Source organism: Seriola aureovittata, chromosome 5, assembly GCF_021018895.1.
Source record: "Seriola aureovittata isolate HTS-2021-v1 ecotype China chromosome 5, ASM2101889v1, whole genome shotgun sequence".
NCBI lineage: Eukaryota > Metazoa > Chordata > Actinopteri > Carangiformes > Carangidae > Seriola > Seriola aureovittata.
In genome coordinates, this window is record NC_079368.1 from 21,232,598 (window position 1) to 21,247,921 (window position 15,324).

Here is a 15,324-nt window from a genome sequence, read left to right on the forward strand (position 1 = left end):
CTTGGTGCTCGTAATTCCATTATAGAGGCAGAACAAGAGGCGTGATGCAGCCGTGAGGCCACACGCTCAACATGTGCTTGTCAGTGTGCCAAGGTCAACATGGAACCCACTGCAACATCAAGGCTCAGCACTCGCCTACAGAAGGCGAGTGTTATAGTTAGAAAGATGACAACTTGCAGAACAGAGCAGAGATCTCTTATTCTCTGTCTGCAGACGGAAAGGAAAAGAACTAATTAAAAAATATGACGACCTCAAGAGATGGCAGAGATAGAATCTGTGTGGCAGACTTCTTATTTCGAACATTAGGCAAATGTGGATAAAGTAATAAGAGGTAATTGGTGCAACATGAACCCCACAGGAAATGTGGAAAAATTTGCTTCTCTCCAGAAATGTCAATAACTGAGCGGGTTTATCAGAAACACATGCAAGTCTTTCTTCTCATGTCGACAACAACTTTCAGTGAGGTTGGCAAGACCCCTGTCATTAGGAGATCTATCCAGTGGAGGTCCAGCCATTCACTAGGTAGATACAGACAGAATGCTACGTTTCTACTTTCCAACTATAACGCTGACACAGATGGCGGGAAGCTGTCAGATGCCATGAAATGGAAAAAAGTCTCAGAACTTGCTTTTTTGTGGTTCAAACTGTTTTAGTCTTTATGACGTGAATCATATTGTGGGATCTCTTGTTTGTCTCTGTTATTCTGCTTTTCTGCTGACTCAGCACAGAAAAAAAAAAAAAAAAACTTCTTACACAAAGTGACTGACCTCACTTTTCACCACAGAGGAAGAGAAAAGGCTTGCTCATGACTTGGCTATTACAAGCATACTTTTGGACCTCAGTCATGGTCACTGACCATTACTTCATAATAATACATAAAAAATAAAAAAAACCATGTACAACCAGACTGAGCCTGGGAAAATCTGATTTACACAAGCGGTTATGTGCAGTATTAATGTTTTCCATGTAAGCCTGGAAGGATGGGAAATTTACTTCCAGGCGCCAATGACGATAGACTTCCCTGGTCTGTGGGTAGAGACTCCAGATAGCCAAACCCACAACTGACACATCACATTATGATATCAGTCTAATTCAAAACAAGCCCGGTAATAAGCACACTGTATAACATACTGTATGATGTTTCCTAATCAACTTCGGGCAGAGAAAATTAGTCATACAAGATTTATAAATGAGCAGGCGCTGACTTTAATATGAGGCCAGTATCTTCTGATTTTAAAAAAAGGGAATATATTAAATATAATCTGCTGACACGTGTTTTCCCACTAGATTCAGTTACACTGTATAGGGTGAATATTCCTCTCGTTACAACAATCCCTAAAATAATCCCCTAGCATCATTGTGCCAGTGTGGAGGTTACCACAGCTTTTCTTCACAGATTTACGACTAAGGTCAGGAGGGGCTTCACAGAGAACGAGAGTCCCTGTCAGAGTAATGGTCATTTAATACCCTTTAAAAGTAGCACTGCAATACAGTAAGAGTCCATAGATCAAGACACAACATCCTCACTTTCATAAGGCTGCATTAACAATGTTGTCTGAGAAGTATGTTGAGAGAAAACTTTACCGGCCTACCCATCTTGCCCTTCTTCCCATGAACGCCAGGAATTCCCTGGAAACAGGAAAGAAAACAGAGTTGGGGAGACAGACAGAGAAAAATGGATAAGGAACTAAAGGAGAGCTAGAAATGCATGATGTAAAAACATAAAAATGATTAGATGATAAGACTGAATGGCTTCAGCCAGACTAGCAGCCGTGTGGAGCCGTGGTGCTCTGCAAACAATGGAGAAACAACTTTTCTGTTCTTACCACTAGTGGGGCAAAAGTGTACATATAGAACATGTACAGACGTTTCAGACGCGTCAGGTTCAAGTTCTTCATTGTGGCTCGGTTTTCATCAGATTAAAGTGTATTGAGGCTACACTAGCATGCTAATTGGCATACAACAGTCAATATGAAACCTTAGCCTGTTAGCTCCAAAGCATTATTCTCAAAGCACCGCTGGTGTAGACAGAATTTGTTTATTGATGAATATTCTGTCATAGTGGACATTTTGTTTTTATTGGCACTAGATGAAAAGTCAATTCCTTGACTTGGAACATGGGATTCATGCTCTAAGGACCATGCTCCAAATCCATCCCAATGTTCATGACATGTTTTAGTGTTGGATCAGCTGAGCAGACTGACTGACGCACTGAAAGGCCAACAGGACCGTAATGCCACTTGGCTAGGGCGACCGACTAAAAACGAAAAACAGATTCCAAATTACTTCCCAGGAGATTTGGTGCCAATTATTTCATCCACTGCCCTGGAGGGTCATATTGAGCCCTGGCTGAGTTTAAGTACATTTAAATCCACCTCCTACATTATAACCTTATCCAGGACAGTGGAGAGGTTGGGGTGCAGGTTTCCGTTTGATCCGATACTGTATAAGGCAGCTTGCTTTGAGCTTCTGAAAGTGATTTGATGATGTGTGTCTGGAGTACTTGAAGGAATTAAATCTATTTCTATTTCATGATTTTGGCCCGTGGACAGTCATATAATGCAACCCAGTAGGCATTTGCTCCCAAAGCCACGAATACTCACTCTTTCGCCATCAGGACCAGGGAGGCCAAAAAGCCCAGGGATGCCAATGTGTCCCTGGGGAGATGAATAAAAGATGGGAGCGGAGGAACAGATGCAAAGATAGACAGAGAAGCAAAAGAAGGTGGACAAGAGGTCACAATGAGACTGAGCAGAGAAGATGGAGATGGACAGTAGAACTGTTCGATGTCAACAACACCAACACGTGTCTAAAAATATCTACAAAGAATTGAGCTGCGAGGCTTTGATGTGTTACAGCACCGAAGGCTCTTTTTTTTTTTTTGCTACAGTGGAGAGTGGTCTAGAAGAGCCAAGCCTTGAGGCAAGTGTATATGCCCATGGACTGCATGGTGCTGGCTTCCACGATGTAGTCCAAGGGCACATACCCTCACATCAGGGATCTCTGAAGATCTCTCTGCCGTACCTGCTCAGAAGAAGAAGAGGAGAGAACTGGCGAAAAGGGCAGCGGGAGGAATTACAGAGACATGACATGAGCACCAGCATTGTGGCTGCACTCGGCAGCAGAGCAATAGTTTTATGATATTTGCCCAACGTTAACGAGAACAGCAAGTTTGGAGAGGATTTAAAGATGGCCACAGTTAATTATTCCTACAGTAGTTTAAATCTGCACCAACATAACCATCTGTCACGGTCATCACGGCGTTAACAGGGGCAGACGAGTGGTGTTTATGACATTGGTCTCTTTATAAACCCGCACTGGTTAGGTAATTCAATGAGCACGCTTTTCACAGTTCATTTCAAACGTTCAACACATCTGCTGTAGTGAGAAGAAACATGATTCTCATCACATCTGTATTTTTCCAGCATTTACTTACCCTGACTCCCTTTGGCCCCATTTTCCCTATAGGCCCAGGAAAACCCTGCATGTAACAGACGACAAAACACATTTCAAACAGTGGCAGAACTTCAGTCTAACCGGGTTAAACATTCTCACATCTTGATGATAAGCATCAGCTTTATCCGGACTTTTGCATCCTTTTTAAAAATCCTAATTCACATCTTGGCTGACATTTACAGTGTTAATATTTCAGCAGTGTTCACATCAATTTCTCAGAGACACTGCCAGCAAATCCACCAGTGCAGAAAATATCTCCCTTTCAACTATAAAGATCAACTCACAGCTCAGGAGCTCTCCCCACAGCAAAATGCAGCATCTTGACATAGACCTACAGCCCCCAATGATTCACAGCGTACAGATGGTAGGGGGTGCTAAAGCCTAATCCATCACACGCCACTAAGTGTCTATAGGGATCGGAGTCCTGACATAGTAAGTGCGCTGCAGCGCCGAGGCAAACGCAGAGACCCGTGCCTGAACTTGACGTTATCATAAACATTCAGACAGCGCAAGTGAGTAAGCAGTTGTCCAGCTGTTTTTGAAGTTCAAATTTGCTTAAAGCTAGGAGGAAACAGATTCTAAATGCAGAGAAACCCCTAATGTTTCCCAGCTTTGACTTCTTAGAGTTAAACACTATTCCTCGAAGTGAGGCAAGGGCTGACGCTGACAGCTAGGACGGAGAGAGGAGGTTTATTTGTACCCGGGGAGCTGTGGCATTAGTCACACTTTTATTACCCTTTCTTTCTTCGGGGTATTGCTTCCTATGGAACCTTTTTGACATTTTATTTCCTCGCTGGACCAGGGGGGCAGACAGCCGTGGCTGAAATTCCACCACGGGTGCTTCTATAGTTTAGAGCTGTTGTCGCTCTTTCTGGGGCATTTTTCCTTTCATTCAGCTGCTATAAACTTTTTATTTGGATTTACCAAATTAGGTTTTTGGAGGCTGATGCTGAGACGCCGATGGCTGAGAATTTTTTTTTCTTTCGCCAGCATCCAATATCTTTAAATGTGATTATTTTCTAGCTACAGAAAACACACAAGGATTCAGTGTTTCCCCTATAATTCCCTTTTCATTCATCAACCTGACAGTAAGCAAACATTACTAGCTCAAATTTGATTTATTAAAGAGGTCAAAATCACCCCAATTTTCAAAAAGCTCAATTCACAATAGAGGTGATATCCTAGCCTCCAGTTATTGTTTTTTCCTTTTTGTGTGTGTGTGTGTTTCTAAGTGTGTGTATGTGTGTGGCCCTGTTCAACCAGCACCGCAACACTAGATTTACTGCACCTGCCTGCCAGGATAGCCTTTGGCCCCAGGGCTTCCATCATCTCCCCGTTCACCCTGTGGAAAGAGGGACAGAACAGAGATCAGCTCTGGAGGACGGCAAGAGACTAAAAGAGGGAAAAAGGATGGAAGAAAGGACTGGAATGATGGATGGAAGGAAGGACGCAGAACTCTTCTTTTCATGCACACGTGGTTTCTGTTGGAGCCTCACTGATTGCAATGATACATAGTTAAGAAAGATGGTAGTAAAATGAGAGTAAGCTCTGTATTTATGAAGTGATAAACAACGGTCGGTTGGTCCTATGGAAGAATTTAAATCTCTCAGCTTCTCAATAAAGACCTTTTGTTTAGTCGAGTCGGTGTTCCCCATGTTGCCAGAAAGCGCTATTATGATGTGGTCAAGCCACACGCTGTTAAGATGACTGCGAGTACAGTTTCGCCTTAATATGTTTATCCTCATCAACGCACAGTATAACTCATGAGTCACTTCTTCCTTGGGGTAAGACCAAACCAAATGCATCTCATCGAGAGGAATGTTTCATTCTACATGTATGGGAAGAGTGAAACAGGATTAGCTAGTGAAGGCATGCAAGAAATTACAGGCTTTTCATAGAATATATTTAAAGCCTACCACGTTCATTATACACTGGCAATTGTTATGTTTCTGCATATATAGTTTCCAGAAAACACAGATCAGACCAACATGTTGTGTGTATTATTAAAAGTGATATGAGAATTCTTGTAAATGGCCACAAAGACATAGTCGTCACAGTAGCAGCTGTAGTGTTTGTAGAGGTAATAGAAGCAGTAGGTATTATGACAGTATACACTTTGTGCTTTATTAGGTCGACCTGTATAATCTAATGCAGTCCAATACAACAGGCTCTGCAATATCATCCATCTTTACCAAGCTCGTAATGTTTTTTTTTGTTTGACAGGGATGTGTAAATTCAATTATAAGTTTATTATCTAGGCCATGGTTAAAGGTGGTGTTGGACTGGTCGGCATTATATTGAGAGTTGTTTCTATTCGGCCTATTTATACGCATGCACAATATTAGAAAACGCCTCTCAACACAATCCAATCCATTACCTAACTTTATCAAATGGCACGTTTAATTATTTGACCCGGGACTGGGACTCCTTTAAAGGTACCCTGTGGAGTTTTTAAATCACTGGGCATCATGTTCAATGTCCCTGTTTACTGCCACAAGGAGGCACACAAGCATACAGGTGACGCTACACGCATTCCTGGTGACTGCAGAGGACAATATTTCAAATATGTAGTCCATGCAAGCCACGCTATCCCACTGATCAACAGTTGGTGGCAGTAACACATTAATAAACGTAGCATGCGCCAGCAAAAGGCAGGATAGAAGACTGCTAGCCAATGTAAAAATGGATGTTTCGGTATAATGTAAGGAAGGAAATGCAATTAACCCGTTTGTTAGGCCTCATTTTGGTAGGAATCACTGAAACTAAGCCTAGTGTCTGTTTACAAATAATCTTCACAGGATGCCTTTAACTAATGCACAAGTTCCACCAAATTAATAATTAATCAGGAGTGTCTATAGCAACATAGTAAAATCACTCTGGCACAAGATGTCGCCAGTTATCTTCATTGGTCTAGAAAACAACCAAATCAACTGCACTAACAAAAGTAACAGACCTCGAGGTCAACAGGTCTACGTGTTAAACCATGTGCTATTGTAATAATTTTCCAAAGAAATGAGTGCATGATTTCAAGAGAATACCGGAGGAGACATGAAAGCCTTTTTTTTCCTTCCTTGTGACACAGCACAGTCTTTTCAAAGACAGTACACAGGATTTGAACCAGGAAGGAGGGAAAGGAGGAGGAGGAGGAGGAGGAGGAGGAGGAGGAGGAGGAGGAGGAGGAGGAGGAGGAGGAGGAGGAGGAGGAGGAGGAGGAATGACCTAGGGTGTCCAAACTATTTAGCCCACTTGCATCTCTGCCAAAAATCTCTCACTCCCTTTTCCCGCCAAGAGTCCCGAACGACTAATGTGTAATGTCTCTACTCTCTAGCCGTAATCCCCTCCCACCCATCACCCCTCTTTTTGAAAGTCCTGATGTCTCTGTGTTAATATTCTCTCTCTCTGTCATTCCCTCCCTTTCTTCTCTTTTGTAACTATAAATGGAAAGACATGCTGGAGTCGTATGGGATCTGTCTCTGCAGACTCCTAGCTCTTCCCTTCAATGAGTAAACATACATTGACATGCAGCCTAACACACTGCAGCCATCAGACACACAAACAGCATGCGGTGGGTTTAGACAGCACGATAAGACTTCAAAGAGACGGGGGAGGGATTGTGTCAAAAGAACCAAAGTAATCACATTTCAGTTGTTTTCAGTTGGCACGTTTAGAAAATCCTCTTTGGTTGCCTCATGATTGTTTTTAATCCCTATGATAAAATTCACACTCAGACCTCAGACACTGTTGATCAAATGTTTAAAAAGGGAGAAATGGTGCATCACGCCTCAGAGTCTACTGTTTGTTTTTTTCAAAATGGTATGAACTGCATTCTAGTAATCTCCCTGTTGCACTCATTGACCTAAGGGGACGCTACTATTACAGACATTAGAGTGACATTACACCTTGACAGTAGACTTGTGAAGATATGGAGAAAGAAATTCTACATTTTTTTTATGTTATCAATGAGAGACAATCTGTGATATACATCAAACTGAATCTGTGAATACAGAGGAATAAATTACTCACAGGTTCACCTGGGAGACCAGAGGGACCAGGATGCCCTTTTTGTCCCTGTTGATAGAAAAACAATGAGTTAGAGATTTGCACATCCAACAATAAGACCAACTGAAAATACTATGGCATCTTATCGCATTTAAATTCTGATCACAAACCCACAGGGAAGTACAATGCTAAATGATGCACTGTGGAGAAAGAGATTATGTCAGTCTTGGGGAGAAAATATTAAGTCAACGGTCAAATTTAATCTAATTTTTGTTGTTTATCACCTTGTGCTCAAGAGCATCTCAGTTAACACCACAGGGACTGGATTTATGTGGAAGGATTTTCTGCTTTAGAGAGGACTTGACTTTGTTTCCATATAAAAAGTTCAATAAAATAACTTATTTTCACCCAGAAGGTTTAGTTTAAAAGGCTCCACAGCAAAGACAACCTTAAAGCTGTGAAACTAAACGACCACTCCTCAGCTATTTAACATTTAACCCTGAAGAAAATGCCTCTTTATGATTTCTAAACAAGCCCAATGCAGTTTTCATATATTGCCGTAGCACAGCCGCTTTGCTATGAGTTTGTCTAATAACTGCCACCACTAAACTGATAAAACTATTCAGAATAATCTTGCATTAATTAAACCAGTAAACCAATTAGACAGTAACAAGTAAAACCCAAAAGGGTAATTAATAGTCACCTTCATGCCCTGTGGTCTCAAATGAGCATGCCAGCCGGTTGCAAAATGTATTAATCTTCTTCCAATCAAAGCCTACAGTAGATAGAGTCATGTGAAGTTATCTCTGAGGGAAGAACACGTCTATCCCTTCAAGTGTGAAGTCATTAGTCACCAGCTGTGTCAGCCTCTCGGCAGCAGGACAAGTAAACCACAGGGAGCCAGAGGCTGATGTAAAAAAAACGGTATCACTGTAAACAAACAATTCACCATCAAGAGAGCCATACAAAGCACTCTCAAGCCTGCCGCCAGAGTGTGTACATGAGGATTAAAATCTCCTTCTGCAAACGTCTTGTGAGATATTTGGTAGTAGTGATATAAAGCAGGGCTCAACTTTAATGGCTGGTTCACTGAGTTTATGCAGTGTGTGATGTATGATGCTCACAAGGAAGGGGAATAGCACTAAATTTAAGAATTTTTATCATGATCAGGCTGATTTCTGCACTAAGATCGGCCTCTTTTTGTGCTGCTATTCAGGTTGCTGAGATTAGATTAAATTCATGTGAAAAATAAACCAAGAATGACCAGTTTTTTCATAAATGGCACAATGTTAAATCTGTGAAACATCATTCACAATGCAAGGTGATTCTACCACATGCGAATAAAATCTCTTAAAATTGGACCACAGCCAATTAATCTTTTATTTTCAACTTTAAATGTGTACTTATCCACTTTCTTTCTCATATCTGTCTGTTAAATATGACAGGAGACGTTAAGCTTAGTTTAGCTTAGCTTATCTTAGCTTAGCACAAAGACTAGAAACAGAGAAAACAGCTAGCATGGTTCTTCCAAAGTTTTACAACTTCACCTACCAAGATCATTTTTAGAAGTTAGCACTTTATATCTGGTTTGATTCAACACATATAAAAATAAAAGTAAAAAGAAGTAAAAATAACAATTTATGTTTTTACTGGGAACTGTGTGCAGGACTATCATTTAGTCAATGCAGTGACTTCCAGTTTCCCCTGTTTGCTATATGCTAAACAGGGGATGTATGCTACCCTAAGGTGATCGTCTCCTGGCTGTATCTTCATATTCACTGCACAAAGATAAGAATGATATCCACTTAATGTTCTGCAAGGAAGCAAATAAATGTATGTGGAAGTATTCCTTTAAACATTCACTGGTGCTCTTTAATCTGTTAAAGCCACATTTTTCTCCCCATTTAACACTTCATTTAGACTTTCTGGTGCTTACAGTCAATAAAATATTAAAACCTAAGACACTATGTTCTTCAAATGAGAATTTTCTATAGCAGACGTGTATGTCTTGTGAATCATTTAGCACACATTTTGCAGGAATGGAGCCTGACATGACTGTTGTCTTTGGAAACTTTGGATACTTGATTAGAATTTAAAATGAGGTTTTGTGGGTTTGAAAACCATTTTGGCTGCACAACAGGAGTTAACATTGATGGACCCACTGGTGGGTCAAGCAGGGCTGAGGGGCTGAGGCAGAGTGAAACTGGCATGCCTGAAACTGTTAAGTAAAATCATGCTGGCAGCCTGACATCCCATGTTGATCAAAAGGCTGATATCAGTCCAGCACATCATCCTAACTCCGGAAAGTAGATTAATAACACGCCATTGGAACAGTTCAAGTGAATATATCACAGTTATCCCGCAGCTACAAACCAATCAACTGAGACTCACGTCTGTGACATCATCATGATGGGAAACCTGATCCTTAAATCATCAGCACAAAGCTACATTTGAGCATCCACCGAAGTATGTAACAGAGATGAAAAACACCCATTGATGTTTTACAAATGCTCAGAGCTCGGGGCTGAGTTCAATAAAAAAGTGCTTACAAAGAAAGAAAGAAATAAACACACTCTAAAGGCAACTATTTTTTTTCTGATTCAAATTTTCAGTCACATCCCCTGCAGCTTTTGGACACGGAGCGAAGCCAGATGCTGCTCCATTGGCCGGCGCAATTCTATCAGACACTGTTGTACTGTTCTGTCAAACTCCTGATTATTTGTCTATTTATCTGCAGAAAGACAGTTCGCTTCAAGTATGAAATATCTGACAGGATTTTTTGGGAGTAGATGAGTGTCCTGCAGGAGCCAAAGTGCTGCAGCCACGAAGGGACAAAAGAATGTGTCTGGGCCTTGCAGCAAAGCCAGTACAGCTGACTACAGTAAAAGAAAAGGAGAAGAGGTATGTCCCTGAAGTGCGTTATCATATATGGGCTCAAAAACAGCTTTCACAGTTCTGTAAATCCATTGTGTGACACAAAGTTGGCAAAGGATCACATTCTCCATTAGTTCTCCCTCTCTATGAAGAGCAAACAGTTTTAATTAGTGTAACTAACACCAGATCAACCCTGCAGCCAACAGGACAAAGTCCAGCAGCAGCAGCAGCAGCAGCGATGGTGTCTCCCCTACAGAATAAGTAACAGACTTTACTTGGCAGACAAAAAAAAAAACCTTTTTTCTTTCCATAGATTTTCATTTTTATTATAACACAAAATCTTATTCCCACCTGGCAAGCCTCACACTTCTTTCTTGGACAAATCAGACTCAGCAAATAAAGGTATGAGAATGTTATTATACACAGTTGAGGAGCAGGAGGGGAAAAATCTTGAGGGCTGCACAGCTAATAAAAAGTTGAGCGTTATTCCAGTGTGCCATGATCAGAGCTGGCCATGTAAAAGGCACACTCGTCCAGGGCTGGTAATACTCTCAATGGTGTTTCGGCTTGACACACACATACATGAATCCCTTCTCACTTTGCAGTGCAGACTGACTCCCAGGCAACGTTCCCATTACATCTTTACACATTTCCCACAGTGAGAAAGGCTTTCTCTGGCAGCCGGCCAGGGACTGAGCAGAAAACTCAGCGAAGAGGGTCCATAAAGCTGCAGCAGGTCATAGCTTTATTGGCTGGTTGGACGAGAGCAGACAAGAGAACGAACCTCGAGCTTCAACTGTGGCAGATGATGGAATTTCGGTGTAATTTGAATACAAAAGTGCGCTGTAAGGAGTTTTGGCTTTAAGTCCCAGAGTATGATCAGAAAAAAAAAAAAAGAGAGTTAAGCACAGCTGCAAGCAATGAGGTGTCTGGTGGCTTTCAGCAGAGCCAAGCTGACTGCCTTGATTTCATTAGCTGGATACGAACTGCATTTTAATACTTTGTATGGCTGTCAGCAGTTACTTGTGTGGACGTGTGTGTTTTTAAGGTTAACATAGGATTGATTGGAGGGGGGGGGGGCACCAGAAATCCCACCTGAGCTGATCATCAGAACAGCAAAAGGGATCTGTTACAACCACTTATTCACGATTACCATAAATCAGCAGGAAGAAGATCAGCTTTTTCCCATGACTCTACGTTCTATGACTCATGAGGCGAGGAGAGGTCTTCCTTTTTCAAGTTGGAGTCCTCCCCACTACTACACTGAATGGAGGAACCTTGAGCCCACCAGATGGTTTTTCACAGTCAGCTCTGTCCGATTGCATAACAGATTGCTGGAGATCCCGCCAAGGCATTATTGCACTCATACTATTGTGTCCCAAATGAGGACAGGGGTGTGTGTGTGTGCATGTGTGTGTGTGTGTTTGCGCGTGTGTCACTGAGAAAGGAAGTTGCTTACAAAGGATTTCTCATGTTGTGTGACAGTTGTTTTCTTAATTAGCATTCTTCTGTAATCCTCGTCCTGACCTCACTGTGACCTTTACTGTACTGATGCACAGTTTTTGTTTCTGTTCCGACAGAACAAATGCTCTTGCAACACGCTATCATGTAACTCAGCAGCGGCTCTCTTTCTCATTCTCATTTCAACCAGAATAAAAACTGTCTGTAACCCACAATAAAATTTAAATCTATTTCATGGCACTAAATAAGTAGGGTGGCTCCTTCTTCATTAAAAGCTAATAATCCTTTATATATTTGGGTTGTGGGGAGAGTTTTTGTGTCCTACAATGGTTCAAGTGATGTTTCTATGGTTTTTCCCCTGCTAATGAGATAAATCTGGAGGAAATGCTGATTTTTGACATGGAAATTAACTATGTTTTTGTCTTCTCCAGTGATGGGTGGCAACTGAAAGCAAAGAGTTGTTGTGGAAGGTTTTGTGAGACTGTCTGTTTATTGCAATCAGCCGTTGCTTCAGACACCTAGTAAACATCTACTAGACATGTGATTCCGATTTTAGCAGTGAAACTACAAACATCCTGTGAAACTTTTCTTCCTGTTCACTATTCTGAACTGATAATCAACATTTTTCACAGCACAGACTCTAACCACAATCTAACCATGGTTAAAGTGCTACAACAGTATTGCCTGTTCAAAGCCTGATACAGCTTATTTATCTGAGTTACGGAGCTCCATTGTTGCCCAAAAACCTATCCACATTATTCCTAACCTCATGATACACTGCATGAATTATGGGCACAACTTTCAGTTATTCATCACTGATGCTGGGTCTTCAGGTCGTCCTCCCATCCCTTGGTAGCAGAAGTCAAAGGTTTGATTACATTATCCTGTTTAAGTTGCTTTAAGAAAGGAAGACACCTTCAGCAGGTGACATGTCTCTTTATTACAATGAACATGGGTGCTCTAGATCATTTTGAGTCAGTCCCACTGGCACCCTGCTGCTGTAAATACTCACAAGAGTCCGACATTTGTATTAATCCACAGCTGAAAGTAGTCCAGAAACAAATGCAGAAACAGAAACTTCTGTTTGAATAATGTTAGCTATAACTAGAGTGTCCAGCTGTTTTAAGAACACTAACCTTTTTTCAAATGAAACTACATATCTGTGGCTCTTTTTTAAGATTTTCATCTTCATAACAAAAATATAAACTATCACCAACTTTATTCTTTCATGATAGCCGGAATTATGTTTTATGATACTCCATCATCCCGAGAAGTTAATCAGTAATATTTTGATTTAAAAAATTTCAATCATCAAACTAACAAATATTCATATGTGGGGAAAAATTACTAACGCAAAAATATTGTCTTAAATTCTATGCAAAAAGAATCAGGTCACTACAGAGTACTATGTTGTTTGCCCCTCATGCATAGTAGGAAATCCAACAGGCTCTGGTCCACTTGAGATGTGTAATTACTGTGAGAAGGCTTTGAGCAAAGGCCAAGGATAAAATGCACGAAGCCATGGAGAAAACGCTCTGCTGCTAACCATCACTCTCTGTCAGGGTAACCCAGCACAGCGGCGTGTAAAGAAGTGGAATCATGCAGACGAACAATCCTGAACAGGAGCTGATCGCAGAACTAACCAACATAATATAACTTGCCTTTCTTTTCAGGGAAAACAGCTCTCCAAAGTATGAATGACATAACATGGATTTACAACATGAGCTTCACCCAGTAAACTTCTGGTTTCCTCGGCTTTCTTCCTCATTTTGGAGGCCTGTGATACTGATGATGTAACAGCCCAGCTATTCAAACCTTTAGTATTGCAACCCACAGGGGAGCCGGAGCACAGGTGTGCTCCTTGACGCCTGCATTATGTTAGGCTGCTTTCCAAACAAGAGCTCAAACATCCATGTTTGGCTGAAGCCTCTAAACATTGCAATTTCACAGACTTCCCTGCTCAGAATCAGGTCAGAGAGGGCCAGGGTTGAGAGCGTACATTTGACTTAGTGATCCTTGATATACATAACTCCACTCATTCAGTCACTCACTCATTTTGTGTCTGATTTATGTCTGGAAACATTCTGAGGGCAGAAAAAGAGCAGATACACACCTAGAATATAAACTTTCACACATCTGGGACAGAGCCAGTAAACTCTGATGGATATCAGTTACTTCTTTGTGTATTTGCACACACAAATAAACACACAGTTTGAGAGGGTTTGTGAGCCCAAACGGTTTTTCTACCTTTCGTCCATCTTGGCCAGGCAGTCCAGGGGGGCCCACGACACCGGGCTCTCCCTAAAAAAGAAAAAAAAAAAAAAAGACAAATTAGGTCACATTCAATACGCCAGCATATTTACATGATCGTGTCTGCAAATAATCAAGTGGTTTTAAAGAAGGGAAGGTACTTTTTGTCCTTTTGGAGCTTGACCAGGGGACAGTCCGGGATCTCCTTTTTGTCCCTAGAACATAAAAAGAGAACAGTTTCTTTTTCATACTTTTAGAGGCACTTTCTCACAGTAGGCACAAGATACTAGCCTGCACCAGCATTCACCGCATATTTTCTGCATTGCCACAGCCTTCCACTTCTCAAGGCGCAGAAGAGCTTGCAGTGTGCATTTACACTATCTTAGAGTAATGACTTCACCCTACTTATTGGTGGTTGTATTTACACAGACGTGCAGTCCATTTATGCCCTCTCCAGCAAGAAGTGATGGGGAGTGAACATGTACATTCTTCTCCCTTTTCGGGCAGTGGGAATCCTGTCAGTGCATTCTGGGTCAGCATTTGATGTCCAGTTGTGCCGGTGAACAAGCTGCCCAGTAATCTACGCAATTATAATGTCAGAGGTCCATGGAGAAATAGATAATGTCCTGTGTTAGTGCTTATCATATAAAGAAACAAGTATATGAGAGAAAGAATTTGCAGCACTGTGTTGGTTGGATTGTAATCAAACGACAGCTGTTATCAGCTCATTACAAAATGCTCTGACACAATTCATTCAACAAATTGAAGTCTGGGTGTGGAAATAAATCCTGCATTGTGACTCACTTCATCCTGTGGCTAAGACCTCTTTTTAAAAAAGGAGTATGGGGGCCATTTTTCCCCAAACCTCTTAGGGCAAAATGCAGCAGCACACTACAGTTCAGTCTTAGATGGAAAGACGTGCACTGCTTCAAAAGAATATATTTTATTGACTGAGTTACTGATGAAAGTAAGATCAAATTTCCCATCTACAGTATATTGGCCCATTTAAACCTACATGTTCGTGTCAGATACAACTTGGCATTGAACAGTCTGTGGGAATTTTCTCCAGAATGATTTCTAAACAGGGCCTTGAGTTCTGCTCCAGCCAAGAACAATATACATACACGAACACTGTGTCTTTTCACCTCAACTAGATTATCCAAAGAGTTTAAGATCAAAGCAGAGCTAAATCAGGTAATTTCTTCGGAAAGCTCAAGACCTTAATAAGCACTTGTGCTTTCCACTGATTATATGTGTATTCTATGCCTTCATTCATTTCATTTT

At 41.2% G+C, this 15,324-nt stretch overlaps 1 protein-coding gene across 2 annotated transcripts in view; it reads right to left on the reverse strand.

Annotated features, from left to right (window-relative positions):
* col27a1b (collagen, type XXVII, alpha 1b) overlaps positions 1-15,324 on the reverse strand; it is a 64,324-nt gene that overhangs the window by 30,326 nt on the left and 18,674 nt on the right. For both annotated transcript variants that reach the window (XM_056376249.1, XM_056376248.1), the window contains exons 6-12: positions 14,202-14,255; positions 14,038-14,091; positions 7,480-7,524; positions 4,745-4,798; positions 3,437-3,481; positions 2,604-2,657; positions 1,585-1,629 (exon numbers count right to left, since the gene is read on the reverse strand). In XM_056376249.1, coding sequence (XP_056232224.1) covers positions 1,585-1,629; positions 2,604-2,657; positions 3,437-3,481; positions 4,745-4,798; positions 7,480-7,524; positions 14,038-14,091; positions 14,202-14,255 — 351 coding nt within the window. The remainder of the gene's footprint in view (positions 1-1,584; positions 1,630-2,603; positions 2,658-3,436; positions 3,482-4,744; positions 4,799-7,479; positions 7,525-14,037; positions 14,092-14,201; positions 14,256-15,324) is intronic.